The following is a 23,255-nucleotide window of genomic DNA, read 5'->3' on the forward strand; positions in this document are numbered from 1 at the left end:
GAGAGGAGAAATCCTAACAGAGTTCTAAGAGGTTTTTTATTATCTTCTTCTCATCCATCCTCTGTAAGATGTCGAAGCAGCTCTGATGATGAAAGGAACGAACTCCTGCATCGATACGGGGGAGGGGTGGGAGATGTCTCTGTGTTTGACATGCGGACGAATTTGGCTTTCCTAACCTCAAACATCAAATATTTTATCTCCCTCGAGATGACTGTAGACTACTTTATTGCCATGGATTAACACATATACCCCTCACTGGCTGAAGGGCACTTTGACACCAACACACACACACACACACACACACACACACACACACACACACACACACACACGCACACACACACACACACACACCTGTCTAATATGTCATCCCGAGGGGGAGAATTTCAGACACTGACCTGTCAGTGATGACATCCAGTATTTTGATAGCGGCTTGACTTTCCATTAGTGTTCAAAGTGAGCGGGGTTATGATTAATGCGGGGAATGAATTCAAATAAGAAACGTGATTTCTCCATTTATCGCCTATATTAACTGACAGGTAGAGAAGAGGAAGAAAGGACAGAAAGAAGATGATTGAAGTCATTTCTACATGCTGTCTGAGTATAGAGAAAATACTTAAGATTCCCATAATAAGGACTGTCTCCTCCTATTACGACGGCGCTCACATTAGTGTGTGCTCTCACTTCTCTTTTTTATTGCGTCTAAAACTGCCGATACTCATTTATTTTGTGTTTATGGCATGCTGGACCAAAGTAATTTGGCTAAATGACCTACACTTGGAAAGGGAACAAAATAACGAAAACAAAGTGCACCATACACAGTAAATACTGTTCTTGTAAAATAAAAACAACGCCTCTCATCTTTGCCTCAGCCTCTTATCTTTTTTCCTCTCCTTTGCTGGACGACCACGCCAGGCACTGGCCGAACCATCGGAGAGCAGTACTGACATGTTGGCGCGAGGAACCAGGGACTGAACCGCCAACCCTGTGATTAGCAGCCATCTCCAGCAGCGTGCAGGCCAAATCAACGCAGCTGACAAAGGCTTTAGAATCTCCCATTGACCTGAATTAAAATACCTCTGATTCAATACCTAGGTAAAAATGTAAGTTAATAAGCTTCAAAGGAGAGTCATTTATTGAAGGGCAGTTGCAGCCAATTGCACAGGTGTCCCTCTGTGTGCAACGTCCTTGTGCTCTTGTACCATGCAGCACAACGGTAACACTTGATCCCATTTATTGAGTATTTATTGCGTAGGTGTACGCAAATATCAGGACATTTCAAAGTCGTATTAATTTGTCTGTACCTCCTCCTATAAACATCTATAGCTGGTGTATATATGACTGCTTGAAGATATACAACCAGACAGATAAACAGTGTGTTTCAAAGCATTTGTGAAGTCTTTACAAATACATACAGGCAGTTTCAAAGCATAAGTCTGATGATATTCTTTATTTTTCTGTCCACAAGACCAGAACCAACACTGAACTGATGCTAATAACAAGTGTTGTCTTGCAAAGCCTGACACAGCTTATACGTGCCTCTGAGCCACAGAGCTCCATTGTTGTCCAGAACTATTAAAAACACATCAATGTGCCACCGGGTGACATGTTCCATTATGATGAATATGGGCGCTGCAGTTTATTTAGAGTTAATCCATCAAATAAAATCCCGGTGTCAAAAATAGAAGCTAGCTCACCAGATCCATGCCTGAAAATAGTCCGCAACAACATCACTGTTTAGCTCTGTTTGAGTAACATTTGCTAAAATAGACAGTGCTCAGCTGTTTTTGGGAATAACTAAAGTATATATTCTTGTTTTCAAAGACTTACAGCTTCGGTATTAAAGAATGAGTGTGAGAGTCACAAAGTGTAATAACAAATTACAGAATATCACTGTAATTGATCATTATAAGAATACAACTGCACTGTTAGCATTCATTACCTGTTTCTACACCAGTCTACAACAGACGCCTCACATGAGCTTTAACTGTACTTATAACTGCTTACCACTACATTATAGTGTGTTATAATGTGTTACATAGCTCAATGATCATGGCAGGTCTCAAATACAGACTCTTACTGTTTCACTGCTAAGTAGAAAAAATGTTTGAGAGACGAGTTAAGTTGCTTGAACACGTCTAAAACTATATTCATCTATAGGAGTTCAGACGTTTTCTCAGCGGGTCGAGGAAGGCAAAGACAAACTTTCTCCATAAAAGTGTCTCATTTAAACTGACTTAGACAGTCTCAAAGTGATCATGTTTGCATTTCGGCTCTTTGTTGGCAGCTACGATATCTATGCTGCTAAAAGATTTTTCTGAGTGACCAACATGAGCTGTTGGAAGAAAAACTGTATTTTAATTAGGCACAAATGAGTTAACATAGGAGGACGTAACGGAGAAGATATTAAAGAATGGAGAAGAAGAAAGGACTAGAAGAAAGAGATGGGAGGGGGGGATAAATGCGTGGGTGGGAGACAATAGAACAGAAGGATCAAAGATAAGAAAAAAAGGCAAGAAAAAAACAGGAGAAAGGGAAAAAAGGGAGAGATAAGAGGAGTAAAGAGGACAATTGTGCCTGCTCTCTTGTTGGTGTGTGTTCCCTCTGTTTTGGCAGGATGTAAGGCAGTTTTGTGTAAAAGCCTCAGGGAGGTAATACACAATGGCACACTTACAAGCACATACACCAACACTGCAGGCTCAGGGGTAATGTGTGTGTGTGTGTCCAGCTCTGCAGCACTGTGGGCAGAGCTGCCAGGAGTGTGTGAGTCCAGTGCTGTGGCCTGTTTATAACCTGTCAGACAGACACTAATCCACACCAGCAGCTCCCAGGTGACCAATGGGCTCACTGCCCTAGCAAGTGACAAGCCGCTAGGCACGCCGAACCCCGCTGACCTCCACTCACGACAACAACCACAAGCTGCTCTGCTTGTGTGCGCCAGCATGTGTTCATGTGGGGAGAAAGCGTGAAAGAAACCGCTGGGCAGTGCGGCCTCCAGCCCAGCTGGAGTACAGTGAGCAACGCAGCCAGATCGATACCTCCGAAAGGTGAGGGAGCAGAGGAGGCAGGGGAGGAGAAGAGGTGGAGGCAGGGGTGGAGTTAAAGGGAGACAGGCTTTGTTGCAATGATTTGATGTATAGCACGGCACAGAGAGCCACGTACCTGCTGGCATAATGCTCAATCCGGCTGTGAGTGTCTGCATGGGGTAGCTTGGGCGAGGAGCACGGCCTGAGAACAACAGAAGACAACGTCAACGTCTCACAGACATTTTTAACACTCTGCGAGTGTCACCGTGTGGCTACAGACGAGCCAAATCTAAACTTAACTCACATGTATTTGCCATGAATTTAAAAGAAGAGAGTTTTATTTGTGAACATGGAAAATGTAACTAAGAACATTTAGGCAAGAACTGCAATTTAGCACAATTTTGAGGAACTTTACTTAAGTATTTTCATTTAATAATACTTTATACTTGTACTCCACCACCTTCATTTGACAGTTTTACTTACCAGTTTCTTGGCAGATAAAGATTTTACACATAAAACATATGTTTGTCTTAATATGTGATGCCTTTCTATTGATTCACAGCATTTTTGGTTATACTACTCATGACCCCTCACCACAGGTTGCGTACGTCTATGAGCTATGAGTAGATGAGCAGTGGAGCATGCAGTTACAGTAAGAGCTTTGGAGGCAGGACATGTGGGGGGTGGGGGTGGGGGTGGGGGGGGGGTGGAGCCCATGGCCCTGCCGAGGATTCAGCCTCAGTGCACGCTCTACCGGGTTAGCAGCCGTGACGCCCCCAGACCAAGATTCTTGAGAAAGCGGTGGCACGTCATCATGTTAATGCAAACATGGATCCACGGTGAAATTCTGGAGTAATGAAAGGATTTCCCCATCGCCTCTGGGAGAAGACATTGTAAACAGACTGATGCTCAGGGAATGCTACTGGATTTAGACATGAAACACAACTGAACCATGTACTATAATGAGGACACTAATCTATCTTGTTTTCTATGATTCTTCTTCTTTGATACTTCCAAAGTACTTTGATGGTTTCTATTATGTTTTTATAATGTATATTTATATATGCTGCAATATGACTTTGGCTAGAACTACTGTACGCAAAGACTAAACTCTATCAGCTGAGTACAGTGTCTACAGTGCCTCTTCTTACTCTGATGAAGGCATGTTTTATGTTGCAGTTTTAGGTGCTGCGCCTTATTAAAAAGGTCCTATTATAGTATTATTAATGCGCTCCAGGTCTCCTCATTGCAGATCCTGCCTCACTCGTCCCGTCCAGTTTTAGCACTTTCATTCCTTATTCTATGAGCTGGTCAACTGAAGACTATTTCACACAGAGAAAACGAAGCTTTCACAACACTTTGAAAAAAATAAACACTATTTCTGTTGCAGACATGTTTTTTTCTTCTTCTCTATCTTGTTAATAACTTTGCAGCCTCTCAGATTCATGCTAAAACTCCCTCAAGGGGTCCCCACCTCCAGGCTACAAACCCCTGTAGTAAACTACCACATAAGGTGTATAAAAAAAGCCTAAATCAGCTCAATTTCAACCAGCTGCGACATTAAAACGCTGATTAAACACTAATTCACCAGTGGTAATAATACAATAATATAATAAGCAGTTAGTATAATGACAAAATAATATTAATATAATAATATGAGTGATTATTCTGCATAAAATTTGTGTCTGGCTTTCTCTCATCTCTGCTGTGTGCCAGTGGACGGTAGGGTTAACTCATGTAATGTGTGAGGTTATAAGAGGTGACCCCCGACAGCGAACACAATCAGCCAAAACATGGACCCACAATCATGCTAAATCTTCTTGGGTACTGTAGTAGCCCTAAGCTACGCTTCTTGATGATCTCATGGATTTTAGTCTCATCGTCCTTGTTTTTCCCTTCGGGTGAGACTCACTCATGTGAACAGAGCATCTGATCCAGACTGAGATCACAGGAATAATATTATGTTAATTCCGAACACAGAGCCGTCCCTTTAACCCATCCCATTGAGTCAGAGGGCAAAAAATTGTTGGAGCATGATAATTAGCTCTCAACAGCAAGGGTGGAATTGAGACAAAGTGAAAGATAGATGACAGAAAAGCAGGGACAGAGAGATGTGAGTGTTTGCGAGTGTTTACGTGTGTGACTCACGTCTCCGAGCTCTCAGCCTCCAGCACAGATTGCACCGGCAGGTAACCTCTCTGAGGGTGTTTGGTGAAGTACTGCTTTGACCTGAACTTATTCTTCAGAGTCTTGGCAAAGTCCCTCATCTTCTCTCCCGAGGTTGTCTGGAGTGTGATTTAGGAGGAGAGCAGTCGGGGGTTTAGAGGAGGGGTGAGAGGTGGCGGAGGTGACGGCGGTGGAGGCACAGGGAGTGAATGGGTGGGAGACAAATTACAACGCTTAAGAATTCTTGAAAATGTTGCTTTCTCCAAAATGACCTCATCTAAAATTTGCCCTCTCTGTCTCGTTGGTTTGTCTTGTTTTGACTTTAGAGGACAAACTCGTTCATCCATCTGCTTTCTCATTCAGTTTCTGCAGCTCTGTCTGCCTCCTCCTCTTTTGCACTGTTTCAAATCCTCCCTTTTCTCTCTCCCTCTCTGTCAATTTCCTGCTCTCTCTATCATAGCAGAAATCCATGGGCGCCTGTCTACCTCACTGCTGTGGAAAACTGTCACTAGATAATATAAAATACTGTCCAGTGGGAAAAAAAATCATCCTACAGATGGCCTTTTGCCATATTTTACAGCTCAGAATTGATTAGAGATTAAATCTGGCACCATCTTCGTACACTGCAGCTACACTGCTACAGCTACTCCTTTGGAATTAACTTGACTTCGAAAACTGTGCGTGCAATCGCTAAAGACTCTGGTTTTATTGAGGCTTAGTCCTCAATGTGTGCTCCAAGTAGCACTTTATGCGTGCACTATGTGAGCCAGAGAGGATGTTACTGCTGAGTGGTACTCAATCTCGGCATACGATAGATCTGGACGAGGCAGTGTGAGCATACGTAACAGTATGCACTTAGAGATGAAAGAGATCTTACACCGGAGAGGAGGCTAATCTATGTCTGACAGCAGGAATAAGGAGATAGTAGTATTTTTTGCAGTACAGCTGAGTTTTAATCGTCCCTGTAGCCTTACATTTTTGCATGCAGTTAAAGCACTTGACAACGTTTGTCTTACTGGGGTGTAGTACTCCATGATGGGGTAGTGCAGCTTCTTTCCCTTGGTAGTACGGCCAGTTAGAAAACATGTCTGGCAGATGTCCACATTGAACTGCTTCAGACTGCGATACCTGTCAAGATCAATACAACACAGAGGCTGAACTGATGTTTGAAAGAGAACTTGGCAGACAAGAGGAGTGTGTGCAAGCATGTGTGCGCTGAATAAAGGGTTGATGCATGTCTGTGTGTCGAATTTATATCCTTGTCTACATGCACATCCCTCTGCTCCAGACGTGGATGTACTCCATTACAGCCACCTGTTCATCAAAAGTGTGATTACTAATTGTATCTTAAGTAATAAATGATGTATTGGGATTACTTTCAGCTATGTGCTTTGTGATTAATGTATGAAACTGAGATAAAAGAAGGTGAAATCAGTATTTGATTATCATATTCATTACACACAGTGAGGCTTGCACACACCACAAATTAATTTCTTCACCAGATCTTATGAGGATGAAGAATATTGCATAATAATAGAAGCAGCATCTGCACACTACAGTCTGTGCGATATTCATTTTTTTTGGAGGCACCCTTTTGTTCATGGACCTTCAAGCATGGTGCTTAAAGCTTGCCTCAATAAAAGAATATTATCGTATCTTAGTTCCTGTGTCTCCAGATAGCCATTATCTAGTGAGCAGTCATTCTTATATATAATGAAAACAGAAAACACCAGGTGCCACCACTGAAACAGACTTCTTTGTTTCTCCTTTTGACTTTCAGAAAGTTCCCACAAGTACATCCATACAAATTTTATTCCACACGTATCTGGGTTGTGCGTGTGTGTGTGTTCTTCCTTATGAACGTTTTCATTTATATCATTTGTTCCTTCCTTCGTATGTGGCCACTGTGATCACTGAAGGGGCGTTTTATGTCATGCTGTTTCTTATACACGTATGTGAACGACATACTCTAGTATCTGCATGTATCTGCACATCTGTTTACTTTCACTGGCACGCCTACCTGAAGCCCTTGATGGGACACTGTTTGCAGACGTAGCATTTGGCCTGGTGCTTGGTCGACTCTGCAGCAGTCACACGGTGGAGGACAGGCAGCCAAACCATGGACTGGGGCTCCAGGCTCATCCACTCCAGGAAGTGAGACACCTCAATGGCAGGTTTCCCTGGAGCCTTGAAAAGGAAGGTTGGAGGGAGGAATAAATGCAGGAGACTGTAAACAACCCAAATATAGACCAACAACAGGGCAGGTACATGAAGTAATGAGAGGAGAAAGTGTACTCACAGAGAGCTGTTGTAAGAGGAGGGTGAAAGAAGATGTAATTCACTGTGACTTCTGCTTTTATCTAACTATTTGAACAATTATAAAGCTAAAACAGCAGACATAAAGTCTGTGTCTGTGTCTATACTGTACATGCATTTGTGTGTTTGCAGACTCACCTTGTTGAGAAATCCAGAAAGTGGGATAAAAAAGGAAGTCAACCTAATAAAAGAATGACTCACCAAGCGCTGAAAATCCGTGATGTGCTAAATTCTCATTAAGTCTGCATCAGAGATGCATTAAGAGGTTGATTTCCCTGGGGCTTCCTCCAGCGCTCAAGCAAAGTAGCATAATAAATGTGTGTGTGTGTGTGTGTGTGTGTGTGTGTGTGTGTGTGTGTGTATGCGCACTGATCACACAGACTGCGAGGTGTACAGAGGTACAGAGTCTCCCGGGGATAAAGGAGCTTCTCTCTGGTAGTAGAGCAGGCAGCTTTGCTCCATGTGGGAGGTCAAACAGCAGCCTCTCGCATACCAAACACCTGGAACTGGCCCTGACTATGCTGAGCACACTGTCGCATCTCAAAGCAGCGCGCTGAGCAGATGGGACGCTTTAGACATCATTGAACAAGCAGAGTGATAAACATTCAGTCATCCATCAAAACTCTCTCTGCACCATCTATCCACTGAGTGGCATGTGCCTGAGAATCAAACAAATCAACATAAAACACTTCTTAAAGTATTTACCGTTGAATCATTCTCCCTGGAGAATTTGACCTAGTAACCTCTGCAACACCTTCAACAAAATCATACTGTTCTGTGTAAGCGCCTCACTCTGCATGTTCTCTGCCCCGAGTCAAAGCATCTGCTCCTCTGCCAGCACACTAAAAATCAATGTCTTTGTGAGGTGGCAGCAAATGCTCTACCCACATCTCCACTTAATGATGTCACTCATTTCCATGCCAAGTGATAAACAGCCAAATGGGTCACACACCCACCCCCACCCATTCACATTACATGGATATTTCATCTACAACTAAATGCCCTGACATGGAGCAAATGGAGAGAGGAATTGATTTTAAGTAGCTGTAGCTGATACAGCAAGTAGGGATCAGAATAGAGTGTGTACAATTAGGATCTGCCTTGAAAATGAGGGAATTAAATGGCTTTCTTTGGCCCACCTTCCAAAAAAAAGTGCAGCCTGCGTCTGACAACTCCTTAATTATCTGGTGTCCCGACCTGAATGTCACAAGGTGAAGCTTCTACAACCTGTGCCGAAATTTCAGGCACATACAGAACAAGTGAAGGAGGGGAAATTCATGCTTTGAACACGTCTTCATTTTCTGTTGCTCTGTGCACTACTGGAGCTCGCTTCGTCATATCAATAGTCCATATAGAACATATTGTGTAAGCAGCTTTGCCAGCTAAACTTCCTGGATTTCACCGTCTATGTTTGGTTAGTAACATCATGCATTATCTCCCACTGACTCCATTTTATGAGCACTGAAAGGAACGCAATGCAATATTAATGTGATGTAATGTTTGTAAGTCAACAGTGTGTGTGGTGCAGCAGGGGCTTCTTTAGGTTGAATAATTATAACTTCTTCATTTCCTGAGACGATGCATTTCACTTCTTCTTCCTCTGAAGGAAGGTCCGACTGTGCTGATGTTAGTAAAACACAAAGGGCTTCACATAGCTGGCAGCTTCCTGGTGTGACATCATCATTTTTTCATGCTAAGTTTTTGATGGAAACTTCCAAAGGCAACTGTTTAATATGTCTGCCTTTAAAATTCTGTTTCAGTATTTGCAATAATGAGCATGGACTATTCAGATTATGTGGAGGTCACTTATTATTTTCCAGTAATTATTTCCAGTAATTAATAGATTAGTGGGTTCGAGATACTTCAATGTTCTGTAACAACATCAATAAGTGGGGTTTCAAGGTCGACTTCAAATTTCTTGTCCAGCAAATGGTGTCATTGATTCAAGCACTGGAACTAGAACTATCCAGTCTTACAGAAATTTGATGGTTTCGCACTAAAATTCATAAGAATTTTGCAGCGGTAGTAGTAGTGAGCGTAACAGAACAATGTTAAAACAGGGTTTATATGCACAAGCAGGGTATAAAGTGAATTCACTAAATACTAAAACAGATGAATTCATCTGGTCTTATTGTCCACAGCATGTGTGTGCATGTGCATAGCAAACTGTGCATGCACCGTTGCCTATCTGTGAATGTGTTTAGGCGTGACATGCATGGCGGTGCCTCTGTCCTCACCACACGGAAGCAGCTGCGGACGCTGGGCTCCACATTGCTGCCCCCAAAAGCAGCGACTTCACCCAACTGGCGTGGGATCTGGATGGCTTCATGGAGCAGCAGGCTGAGGTGACGCTGGTCCGTCAGACCTCCAGGACCAGACACCTGACGAAATAAGTCTGCAACCACCAGAAAACACATAATGTATCAGTTATGCAGTATCTGATCTGATTGTGTGTACCAGCATTAACTGTACACAGCATTTGTATGCATGAGAAACAGATCCTTGCATAGGTGTAATCATCATGTGGATTTTTCTTATGCAGCTACATCTGCTGATTTAAGCATTTGTATTTATGTTCATGTTCTCAGCATTTCAAAATGTAAATTCAAGTTAGACAAAGAGCATATAAATTAAAATGAATGCCATTAAAATGTAAATTTCAAAGGCAAGCATTCACAGTTTATACAGTGTTGTACTTTGTCTGCAAAATAATAGCAAACAGTAACTTCAGTGTGATCATAAAAAGTGTGTGCTCATCAATAAAACAGTCACACATCTGTTTTTCACATCTTTTTCAACAATGAGCCTCCAATCCCAGGCAACAGGTTTACCAAACCTAGTTTTAAGGAATAAAACTAACTTCAGTGACATATAGACAGAGGCCAAATCAGTCATTAGTGGTCTGGCTGGTCTGCTTGGAGATGAAAGAGCTGCAAAAGTGGAGTCTTGTCAGGTTTTGAATGAGGCCTTTACCAAGCTAGCTGGGACCCTGGCTGTCACTGAGGAGATGAATGCTGACAGGCGTGTGAGGGTGCTGCACAATGCCAGTATAATTATCCCACGTAGCCCCCTCTCTGTGTACTTATTCAACCCTACTGGGACAACACTTGGGTCTAACACCTGCATGTTAAACAGCCTCCTCTATATAGTTCTCATAACCAGAGCTGAGGTGTGTCTGACATTTTAAATGTTCCCATTGAACTGTTTGATAGAGATGAGTTTTGGACATGTTTTATGGAGACACCACCACAGTATATAGGCCTATTACATCTGAAACATGCAGACTGCAATGCTACAATTCCTGCAGTGAGCTAATGGTATTCCTAGAGCTGGCTGCACAAGCCACAAACAACCGAACACCCAGGTTTGTTTGTGAATTATCAAATGAGGTTTCATTAATCAGTAGTTAGCATGACACTACCTCTTTACTAAAAAGGGGTGCAGTTTTAGCTATAAAGGCCTCGGTGAAGTTCATATGTAGTTACTAAGAGGCATGGCTTCACTGATCAGTCATCTGATCTCCTACAGAAATGGCCACCTTTTAAATATTAAAAGTTTAAATTTTAAATCATCAGCCAAGTGTCTACAGCCACACCAGCAGCTCTTTGAGGCTCTTTTATCTAGCTACTGCTAACTAAATGCTAACATCAGCATGCTAACATGCTCATGCTCACAATGCTAACATACTGTTGTTTCCCAGGTGTAACTTTACCATGGTCACCATCGTAGTTTAACGCTTTAGCATGCTAACATTTGCTAATTAGCACTAAACAGAAGCAGGCTTACAGGTGAGCTGGATGGGAAAGTTATTAGTTTTGCAGGCATTTGGTTAAAAGCCAAAACCGTGGACAAATGAAATCATGAGAAACGATCCAGTACCAAAGCGGTGGGCCGACAGACAAACATTTCCATCCCGAGTTGTGTAGCTAAGAAAATACCACGGAGTAATGGAGTTTGTCCAGTTTTTAAGAGTACGAAAGAGGAAACAGACTGCACAAGTCCAGCATACACTTGTAAACTCAGTTTTCATTTGATGACTTCAGCCTGGAGTTGAGTTTCCTTGATAATTCACCACCTCGTAGAACTATCAAAACTTCATGCACAACTAAGTGCTGTAAATATAAAATCAAGCCATACTCTGCAACTATATGCACCATTTATTCCTCAAATGTATTCAGAAACTGATTTTCAAATAGCTGCCATGTTTTGCCGAAATGAAAATTAGATGCAGAAGCCAGTGACAGAACAGCAAATGGTGCATTTGTCAAATTAGATGCGAAAGCAGTCCATGTTCATGTCTGCAAAAATGTGCTTGTGTAAAGTGTTAAATAAAAGCACCACTTAAGATAAAGTATCAAAAAATTCATGGTAGTGGAAAGTCAAGAAATGGAATGAGTTTTGAACTATTAATGACAGGTACTGACAAGCATATTTCTGTTTGAATCACAAGCAAAAAACTGGGTGATGACGGAATAAACACACACCATCTGCATCTCAAAGCGGGTTAATGCAAATGCTTCAGATTTATTTGCAAATATTATTCCAGTGATGTCTGGAGCTGGCAAAAACGGGCTCAGTCAGAGAAATGACAAACTGTTCAGGCCACCACATGTCTACCTGAACCCCGAAAAAGAGGGCTGACTCCTCAGGGACCGCTCAATTGAAGGCAAATCTGTTAACTCTCACTTTTTAAGAGCTGACACAGATGGTGTGCCAAGGATGAATAATCCTGGCATGGGTTTGGCCATGTTGTCTCAGATCCTGTATCAACAAGCTGTTTCAGGTCCAAATATCGCCAGTTCAAATGCTCACTCTCCATTTTACCTACATTTACAGGATGACTCGTAAACTGTGGTTACAATAGAACAGTAAAAACATATCTCTGACTGGAGCAGCACACTAATAAAATATTACAGCATAATTTATAATCGAAAAAGGGGGAAGGGAGCGACTTAGCTCTTTGCTACTTGACTTGAGAAGAAAAATGAGAGTGAGAGCCATAGAAAGACTGTGTGCATGAATGGTGTCTTTGGCAAGCAATCCTTTTAAAGGCCCCCGGTGTACTTTGGAGAAGTAAAGAAAGCTTTTTCCATTATGGAAGCAGAGTCATTTCCTCCATTAGACTAAGTGGATGTCTTTATGTAATACTGGCAATCAGAGCCGTTTTGTTTTGGCTCATTGTTTGCAGTTGATGCATTAGGCACATGAGCGAGCATCACACTCACATTTGTATTTCTCTTGGACGTCTGCATTGCACAAGCTCACCAAGCCCATCTTGAAGCTGAGAACTCGCATTTTGCCGTTTCGAGCACTGGTGGGAAGAAAGAAGGGGAAAAAAGAATGTGCGAGGTTAGAATTTTTCAACGGTAAATTACCTCAAATCACGGTGTATTGTGTCGTGGTAATACAGTCACGCATTGGCTGCGCCCTGCTGGGAGGGACAAAGTGTGGAGGAATTACGTGGGTCAAAGCAGTACAGTGCAGGTCAGTGCAACAGTGTGAAATTGGATTAGAGCACATCCAGAGTAACTAAAGGCACTACAGGGACTTGATGAAGTGTTGTGTCCATGAGTTTATGCCCAGAAGAGCAATAATAAGCTCACATACACCACAATGTCAGTTACAGGCAAACACATGCATGCATACTGCATAAACACACGCATGAATTATACACACATATCCGGCAGTTGTGAGGATCAGCAGCGGAGTCCCCAGCTGAATATATAGTCTGATCACTGGCCAGTGGCAAGGCCAATGCGATGGATGTGTTGTGCCTTGACCTGAGCCTAAAAGGGTCGGATTAGCTCTTTTTTCTGTGTGAAATAAAAAGGGGAAGCTACTGCTGGAAGACCAGAATTGAGAGGCAACCGCGCCGTCACCGTTCAAGATTTCACAGCTCCGGCGCCAAAACACAGCCGGCCCGGGAAGACTTTAGTGCCAAGCTGAGCGGCATTGGCAGAAACTTCAGGCTTATCGAATTAACATTTGAATCGTTAATTGAGGAATCAAGAACATCACATTCATCTGAGAACGTCAGATCAATGAAGTGTAAAATTGAACCAAAGAGTGAGTTAAATTTCCAGAGCTGGATTTTGCCCTCAGTGTGTTGGAAGCACTGCTTTTTAATTCGCTCATAGGTCACACCAGCTCAGGCCAGAACATTAGAGCCAGGTCGAGGAAAATTTGAGTCACATGGGGAAACACGTGAAGCGATAAGGGGAGCATTACTGTCTTCGCCCCAATTAGACTCAGAGCTGGATTTGGTCCAGAGGAGCTTGAGAGCACATGGGGACGACTGGCTGTCAGCACCTTTTAATGCACACTTGCATGCCATCTTCAATATGCACCCTAGTGATGCTCCTCGGGGGACATGTCGCTCCTGCACACCCTGCTGGTGTGACACACTTCTGGAAGACACAAAAACATATACACGCACACGCATGCTGTACGCTACTGCAAAGCACTTTCACTGGCACAAACATAAAAAGAGACACACAAACATACACGCACTTCATTCAGATTCACTGCTGCTATTTATTGGAAAACAAAAAAGCAATTACTGAAATTTATGCAGAGGGTAAAGTCTCTGATTGTCTCTCATTAGCAGCAAGTAGTTAAGAGCTACTGCCTGGCTTTACAGCACTCATGGGGTTATTCCTGTGTTTCTGTGTCTGTGCTCTGTGTTTTCTCTTTGGAGGCAAAGCAGTCAAACAGGAGCAAAGATGGGGTGAATGCTGGTGAGAGAGGATTTGTTTCTGCTGTGTCTCAGAAGGGATGATTGGCCCTCTGCCTGGACACTTCTGTTGAAGTTTTAGCCTCTTTATAGATGTCTGTACAAGTAGCTACATCAATCTGCAGACAGACAGGCCTCGGACTGTGAGGAAGAGTAAAGAATACTTTTTATATTGCACACAGTGAGCCTGTGTATGTGATGTGTGTTTATTGTACCTACAGCTCCATTATTTTTGATGCTACCATTGACTCACACGACCTGGTGTAATGGGTCTAAACCCACCGAGAATCACCCCCGGCTCTGCATTAGTTCCAGACCTGATACATGACCATCATGCAGTAGTATCACGATCATGGACGGCAACTCAAGTGACAAACCTATTTCTAGCATTTAAAGAGTAAGGAAAGAGTTGTACGCCCGTTAAGTATCAAATGAGACAGTATGAAAATAGACAGAAATAGGGATCATATGTAACAAAAGCAAGACACTGAAAAAAGATGCTGGTATATTAGTAAATACTGTACTTGTTGGAACTTTGTATAAACAGGCACTGACACAAAACCCTCTAAACTGTCGTTATAATGCAAAACTTTATGAGAATTTCATGACAGGGATGAGTATGTCATTTAAAAGATTTATTATTGCAATAATAATAATAATAATAATCAAAATCAATTCAGCAATCTTTCATTCCATGCATTCTTCTGCCTCGTCAGAGCCTCGTGTACATCACCCACTGCCCACAGTTAGGTTGGAGATACTGGGTGTGTTGTAATTTAGCCTCAAGCAGAGATGAGGAGCGGACTACAGAGGTCGGGTGGGATCACCTCTTTCGAACCCCACACCCCCAGATTTTTTCATTTTCAAACTTGTAGACAATTTATCCCCCCAGAGCTGCAAAAGGTTTCATGCAACTTTATTTCACAGACCTATAAACAGACTTTGATGTGTAAATTGCCATAGTTCCCTTTTAAGTAGCCGTACAGGTCAGTGACAAATACTAACAAAGAGCTTTTATCTCACCATTTTGGATTTTTTTAAATGCTTTTTTAAAACATCTGGGTAGTACAAATCAGCACTGAGTCAAAATATGTGAAACACTCGAACAGAGAGTCAATCATCTCAAAGACACTCAGACTGAATAAGAGCTAAAAGGGAACTCCAAAGGGTCACTCATGTTGCTCTACTTAATTAATCCCCTTGGGGGTAAACATAGAGAGGCTGGCCAGAGACCGAGAGGTCGCTGGTTCGATTCCCGGCACCAACAGGAAGCGTGACTGGTTTCCCATCCACCGTCCCTGCCTTTGTTTGCTTACTGGCCAGCCTCTCCACCTCTAGGCTATCCTTCTTCCCCATATATCATTGACCAGTGGAGTTAATTGAATTCAATTGACCCCAAGGAGACCGGTAAAGTAATGTTTCTTCTTATGGACATCCAGAGGTTTAGTGCTGCAGACGACCCTGCGCTCTGACCTCTCTGATGAAATGCATACGTGTGGGGGACTGTATGTGCAGTGTATGTAATGAGGACGAGTATGTGAAAACAGGAATTCCAAATGCCTTATGCCCACTAACCAAAAAAAAGCAATCGTTATTTGAAAGCTGTGTTGCTTTAGGTTTTAATTAACACTTTTTTCATGCTGGAAACATCTCATCTCCGGGTTACCCACCTGTCGTAGACGTTGAGCAGCCAGTTGAGACACATGTCGACGCAGAGTGGAATATTGACCAGGATGGACCTCTCCTCCTCCAGCTTCTCATACAGAGCCGTCAGGCCGTGGATCATCTCCACCACATCCATCACATGCTCCCCCTGCTGCAGCTCCTGGTCCCGAAACACCTCCACAAGGCTGCTCAGCGCCACTAAATCCACTTAAAACAGACGGAGATTCTTATTATAACCTATTCAGCGGAAATTTTATTTATTTATGTGCATTTCTAGAACATGCTGCAAAGTCTTTTTAACTGTAACACTTTAACTATGACCACGTGTCTGTTGAGTGTTGCGTGTAAAAATTTTTATTTTTTCACCCGTTTAAAGGCATGTAAACAGACATTCATACGCACATGCTGGAGCCTCAACACCTACGTTCATACATACATGACTGCACATTCACTGAACACAAACACACGCAGACACAGAGCCGGATCATCATCCTCACCTCCTTAAATGAGAGCACAAGCGACAGCAGTGCTTATCCACCCTTTTTGCCCACTTAAGCCCGACCAGATGTTTCAAGAGCAGTGACACAAATTTGATTTCGCTCTTCTAAACTAATTTGATGGCCCATCCCTAGGAGTGGAGCTAAAAGCGTGTCCGTTGATGCCAGGTATAATTGGATAGCACGATAATGAGGTAGAACAGAGAGAGGAGATAGCAGGAGTATTCTCAGGGTTGGGGAGGGAGTCACCTAAAAATGCATTTCTGATGGGCTCTTATGCAGCACTGCTCAATCATTCACAAAGTGTGCAGAGAGAAAGAATGAGAGTTCTGCAGTTATCAAGGCTGCCTGGCAATTAAATTCAGTAACGATATCAACGAGTAGACCAGAGGAGAGTGAGATAAGAGAGCTGGCAGGAGAGAGAAAGAAAGAAAGAGGGAGAGTCATTGAAAGAGGTTTTTCACACTGGTCTGAGCATGGCGAGTTTTTATTACAGCAACTCAGAACATGGAAGAGAGATAAGGTGGCAGGAAGGTTGAAAGAGAAGGAAGAGAAGAGTGAGTGTGTGTGTGTGTGTGTGTGTGTGTGTGTGTGTGTGTGCGTGTGTGTGTGTGTGTGTGTGTGTGTGTGTGTGTGTGTGTGTGTGTGTGTGTGTGAATGTGAATAAGGAAAAGTGCAGAATTGGCCGCATGCAGTGGCAAATGGGCTAATCTGGAGTCAGTGGGAGCTGGAGCACTGCAGATGATGGAAGATGGATGGTTGAGAGCACGGAGAGGGAGAAAGAAAGACCATGTTTGAGGTAGTGAACAGAGGAGAGAGCAAAGAACGTGAGGCATTAGAGGAATCAGCGGTAGTTAGAAAAATGGCAGGAAGTGTGAGCGTCTGGCCCTGAGTAGGATACAACAAACGCTGTGACCCTGAAGAGGCACACGTTCAAGCCTCAATCATGCAGCAAAAACTAATTGCCTTCTTGTTTTGTAAGCCAAATTGACCAATTAATAGCTGTAATTACCTGGCATGCCAACAATCCAGGCCTGGATGAAGATGAGGAATGGATCCGGTGGTTGAGTGGCGCTTGAGATTATCAATACTTTTGATTTCTACATTTTAAAGCCAATAGTAATGGCGAGCATGGGGAATATTTTCAACTGCATTTTCAAGTAGGCTGGAGAGCAGCGACCATTTCATCGACAACTGAATAAAGAAATGTGCCACGGCTAATAGTTATAACTCACATCCGAAGAGAGCTTGTCACAGTGGATTACTAATGGTGCAGGATAACAGTATATCACCTAACCAGCCACCCCAGAAAACACCGTCAATGAAATACTGTACGTACATCTCAGAGCCTTCTGAACACGCCGCAGCTTCATAGCCGTTCTGTATGCTGAGAACTTGATGTTGTTCAGATCCGCTAATGGAGGAAGAGAGATAAAGATAGAAAGAGATTAGAGTAAATGAAAAGATGAGGGAAAACAAACCCATTCCGCACCACTCCACCCCGCCATCGAGGAATTAGGCATCACTATCTCTCCTCATGTTTATCACAGCATTGCAGAAGTCATTAGTGGGGTTCTGTATAGCTAATGCTATCAGTGTATGAGTCTGTGCACATGCATGTATGTGTGTATGCGACGGTGCGTCTATCTCCCCTGCATGCTCCCACGTCAGATCGGATGAACAGTAAAACACATGATGTCGCTTAATCACAATTAATTAAAGGCTAAGCAAAAAGCAATCGCAGTGCTGGCAAATTGGGCCTGGTAGGTTAACGGCAGCAGTGATGTAGTCCCTAAGGTGTTTGAAATACAGGGCCCTTAATGAGCTGTGTGACAGGGCCTTCAAAGCAGGTGCTGTGCTGCTGGTGCTGCTGGTGCTGCTGCAGCCCAGTGGGGGTCCTGGGCGAATGAGCACGACTCAGAGGGTGCTTTAATTGTCTCCTTTCTCACCCAGTGCTTGGTACAGTTCTGTCATCTTTGGATGGTCCCAGCACGTCGTCTGGGCCTGATGGCTGGGAGAAGACAGAAAAAATGAAACAAAGGCACAGAGATTCGTGAGGCTGGCAAGGAACGAATGCGCACATTTTCAGGCCAGAAAGATCAAGGAAAAAATGGAGAACAAATGAGTCGAGGGAGCCGAGACAGGCAGGTGTGGGAGACGGTAAAAGACGGGAGATCAGAGGGTAGTAAGTGGGAGAAAAGGAGAAAAATTAGAGGGCAGGACAGGGCGACCATTGTTTACAAGAGAATTCAGACCTGTGAAGTACAGACATACATCAAACATGAAAAAGGACACAGGTTCAGGCATCAAAGTTACATACTGCTGCTGCTTTGCCGGAGATGTACCGCCAGTAACTTAAAAAACTTCACCCAGACACACTGAATGAAATGCCAACCCATACATGCACATCAGAAAGACATATTCAAAACAGCTATGCCTCTACTAGCTCTATGAGCACACTCAGAAAAAAAGGACCAATAAAAAAGGAGAAGTGCAGCAAAAATAAATGACAAACCCCAAAGCAGGAAGTCTGCCAGGACTCAGGGGCCTTTTAGGGCAGCACTCATCGTTTTACCGGTGCGAGTGCTCATTGATTGGTACCCAATGAAGTGCTACTCAGGTACTACTCCCACCCTCATTGGTACAGTAATATAGCCCATAAAGAACTGACTAGCAGACTAAAACAAGACCCACGAGGTTCTATTGCAAATGATTAAGAAAATAAATACTCATAGTCTGCAGAGGACCAAACTGTATAAAAGCACAGTTACAAACCTGCACACACAAATATACCATCCTCTAAGCAGAGAAACACACCTACAAATTGTAATTTGTTTGTAACAATCACATATTACCTCACAAGGACACAGACAAATGACTTTGCCTACCTATAATCAAACCAGCTTCTACCCAAAAACAATTCAAAGACTTCTTTGCGTTGGAGCTGACGGTGCTTCAAGAGGGAGTGTTACGGAAAAAACAAGAACTGTTGTAATTTGGGCTGGATCTCACAGTTAGAGATGCTATTTTTTATTCATTTATTTATGAATGTAAGACATCAGCACTCATTGGTAAAAGAAACTGGAAACAATGCAGACACTGACCCTGAAGTTGCACTTACTTGATGTAGTAGGGCACTTTGTTTGGGGAGATGGCACGCTCCCACGGTATCTGCACTGAACCTGCGTAAACACACAGAAATCAATTTCAAAATAGGCATGTCATGCATGAAAAGCCATTGTGTACAATGTCCCTGACAGCGTGTCCAGACAGCCAGTCCATTCAGACCTTCTTAACAGAGCTGCTCTGGTACACAACAGGCACAGTAAGAGAGTCTATTGTGTTGGGTTTCCGCAGAGTGTTGGTTCATTTGGCACGGCCCGATACAATACGGGAGGTTGTGAAGTCTGTGAGGCAGGGTGAGCGTTTTAACCGGCCTCCAAACTGAACCACAGGGGGTTCAGCAGAGGATAAAACAGGACAAGAAGCAAGAGGCAGACACTGCGCACACTGATAGCGAGGCGCACACACACAAAACACACACAGACACACACACACACACACACACACCATGTCATTGTCCATTATTGTATTACGACACGGCACAGACTCGTATGTTATTGCTGTGCATGTGTGGAAAGCACGCACATGTACAAAGACCGAAGCAGAGCAGTGGAAAAAGTCAGATCCTCTACTTGAATCAAAGTACCAACACCACAAAGTAAAAATAGAAGTAAAAGTCCTGTATTTAACATCCTATATAAGTAAATCTACAGCAGTATTATCAGAAAAATAGCAAAGTATGGAAAACAAAAGATTTCATGAAGAACAATGTCCCCGCTGACTGACACATTAGACTGTTAATATTGGTGCATCAATGCATAAGTGGCATTTTCCTGATGCAGCTGGTCAGAGTGGAGGTTATTTTGACTGCTTTATCTACAGTTCAGTAGTTTAGTCCAAAGGGTCACAAGATAAAGCTGGTATAATTTTTTTTAACAAAGCATTGTTTTTTATAAGATAAGATCCAAATTTTAAATGTAACCTCTTAATTTGAAAAGTAATTCATAATCAGATGAATAAAGTAAAAAGAACAAAAAGCACAATATTCCCTCTGAAATGTAGCGTAAAATGGAAAGAGAACTTAGGTTCTCAGTTACAATCCACCACAGCACAAATCCATCTACCTGTGTACAATAAGCACCATATGCACCAGCCATATGTGCTAAGTGCTATATCAAACAACCTGGTGAAATATACATGCGGGTGCATTAAAAAACCACACAGACGTAAACCCAGACGCTCCTGCAGGGTGCAGTGGGCTGAGCTGGCAGTGGAGTAGAGCTCTATAAGCCCCAGTGTGGCATCTCTGAGCCAGCGTGACAGCAGTAAAACAGGATGGGGTTGTTGAGGACACCGAAGACACACACGCACACACCACTTCTGACACACACACACACAGAGCCCTGGAACACACAGCTTTTCCATTCCTTCATCAGCTTAAAGTAGGCAAAGTAAATCACGTCTTTCAGACCCCCCCCCCCCAAACAACCCCCTCCGCTCCCCCTCTGTAGCCTTTGAAGAGCAGCAGGTAAAAGAAGAGACGGAATTCACAAATATGTATCTCTGCTCAAATGAGAGCGATGATTGTTGTGATGAGCATCACTGGGGATGCTTATCGCAACAGTGTGCTGGAACTGATGAAGACAGACGAACAAAGCCTGCCAGCTCCACCTCTAACCCAAATACACACACACTCGCAAACACACGCACACACACAGGCAGCGATTTATAACCTTATCACAACAAAACTGTAATACACCTTACTTTCTTTTCACCCCCCACCAAACCTGGCACGACACAGCACAGATCAGAGCGACATGAGGTAACAACTTCAAATAGCAGAAGAGACTCTTACTGGAAAGGAAATGCTGCGAGCCGGGGCCAAAGTCTCTATGTGCATCCTGGAGCTGCTTCAGCCGCTCCTCTATCGAGCCCTGAGGACACACACACACACACACACACACAGAGTTAAATCAAAGGGAATCATGCTGTTCATCATCCCTTTCCACCACAAATCCCCAAAATAGTGCGCACACAAACCACCTGCTTCTCCTCCATTAGTTAACTGCAGAATATAAATTATGTCTTTTTCCTCTGCTGCCCCTCTTGAAGGACTTTGAAAGCCTTTGAAGAGCAGCAGGTAGGAAATGAAGACAGAGATTACAAAATAATATATTTTGTTGAAATGAGGACAACGGTCCTGGTTGCACTGTCAGTGTGGAAAAGAGCTTGAAGGAAGAGAAGATGAAATGAAAGAGCTGCAAAGCCCCACGTGTTCCATAACCATGAAGACTGCGTTGACTAAATTAAGTTTGCCATTGCCTTTGTCAAAGCACTTCACGTCAGTTATGTTTCCCACCAAATGGGATTTAGTTTGACTAATCCTGGTTTACTTGAAATGCATTGGATTTGGCATATGAGTCATTGTCGGCTGGATGTTTGAAACGCCGTCATCAAACAATGGGAGGTAAATCCACTCGAGGTGAGGTAGAGACACGGATAAAGAGAGAAAGAGAAAGGAGAAAATGTGAGGAGCCTTTAGACTTCAAAGAGAAGCACACGCAATGAGTCGTAATGTGTAAAGTTAGATGTATTAAGTTATCATTCCTCAGTGTGCACACGTCATTGCTCCCTCGCCAGAAAATAAAACAATATAATCTGTACCCGAGATTTAAATTGGTTGGTACTAATATAGAGCATTGTCAGCGTGCCGTGGAGATGTTACTGCCAACTGTGCCGTGTCTCACAATCTATTTGTTGTACAGGCAATTTGGCCTGCCATAAGGAAGACAAATGACTAAATTACCCGTGATCGACAAATATTAGCAAATCAAATTTGGAAATACATTTTCGCTGCCGTCGGAGCAGCCAAAATCAACAGGGCACAGGATGTTGCCGGGATTTAGCATTTATCATTTTAATTAAGAGAGAAATGGGACACAGAGAGGGAGACAAAGAAAAAGGTTTCTCCATTCTGCTTGCTTTCACAGTGAAAGATAGCACGACGCTAGGTCAGTGCATCTTACTGCACTGAAATTAATGAATGTGGATGAGTGGAGATAGCTGATCGACCGGGGGTGCGAGTAAGCCAGCTCAAAGAAGGCTGAAATGCACAGAAAAAGTTTTTTTTTCTCTCTCTCTGAAGCCAAGACTGTCTCTACACTTCATGTCACTTCTTGTCAATTGGGCTCTACCGATATCACCGAAACTCAGAGAACAATCAAAGATCTTCGAGATGAATATCTGCTGGTGAGAATGGATACTAAAAAGCCTTTAGAAGACAGTTGATCACAGGGGGGCAAAGAGCACAGGACACATTACCAACTGTAGCACGCCGTGCATGAAAGATGGAGCAGAAATCATCCTGTAAAAGAACTTTTTCAGCTCGTTTTACATCCAACACAAAGGGACATCAACGCGGAGCAAGATGAGTCTCAATTTCTGTTCTTTCAATGAAGCACTCCACCAGCAATCCTTCCCTAAAATACATGAAGCTGTGGTGACAATCTGTAGGGGATAATTCAGGCTTCTGAAAGTGAGCCATTACGCTTGCATGCACATCTGAATGCTTTTAACGGTCATTTAAACTTTGCGATGCATCATGACCCTAAGAAAGAGAAACATTTTAATAGAAAAAGAAGGCAGGCGTAATGTGCACAAAAATTAGACTGACAGATATTCCAGCTCATCCCACACGTTAGAAAAGAGCTTCAGTTTGCATAGCTGCATCTGTAGGATATGAAGTACCTCTCTGGTTTTTCAAGCACTTGAACTTGGTCAAACAAGTGT

At 43.0% G+C, this 23,255-nt stretch overlaps 1 protein-coding gene across 3 annotated transcripts in view; it reads right to left on the reverse strand.

Annotated features, from left to right (window-relative positions):
• Positions 1-23,255, reverse strand: part of drp2 (dystrophin related protein 2) — a 156,951-nt gene that overhangs the window by 15,153 nt on the left and 118,543 nt on the right. For all 3 annotated transcript variants that reach the window (XM_070961965.1, XM_070961966.1, XM_070961967.1), the window contains 11 exons: positions 21,322-21,400; positions 19,525-19,585; positions 18,353-18,414; positions 17,743-17,817; positions 15,912-16,113; positions 12,734-12,819; positions 9,746-9,903; positions 7,213-7,379; positions 6,209-6,320; positions 5,175-5,311; positions 3,163-3,228 (listed from right to left, as the gene is read on the reverse strand). In XM_070961965.1, the coding sequence (XP_070818066.1) occupies positions 3,163-3,228; positions 5,175-5,311; positions 6,209-6,320; positions 7,213-7,379; positions 9,746-9,903; positions 12,734-12,819; positions 15,912-16,113; positions 17,743-17,817; positions 18,353-18,414; positions 19,525-19,585; positions 21,322-21,400 (1,205 nt within the window). The remainder of the gene's footprint in view (positions 1-3,162; positions 3,229-5,174; positions 5,312-6,208; positions 6,321-7,212; positions 7,380-9,745; positions 9,904-12,733; positions 12,820-15,911; positions 16,114-17,742; positions 17,818-18,352; positions 18,415-19,524; positions 19,586-21,321; positions 21,401-23,255) is intronic.

This window comes from Chaetodon trifascialis, chromosome 5 (genome assembly GCF_039877785.1).
Source record: "Chaetodon trifascialis isolate fChaTrf1 chromosome 5, fChaTrf1.hap1, whole genome shotgun sequence".
Classification (NCBI taxonomy): Eukaryota; Metazoa; Chordata; class Actinopteri; order Chaetodontiformes; family Chaetodontidae; genus Chaetodon; species Chaetodon trifascialis.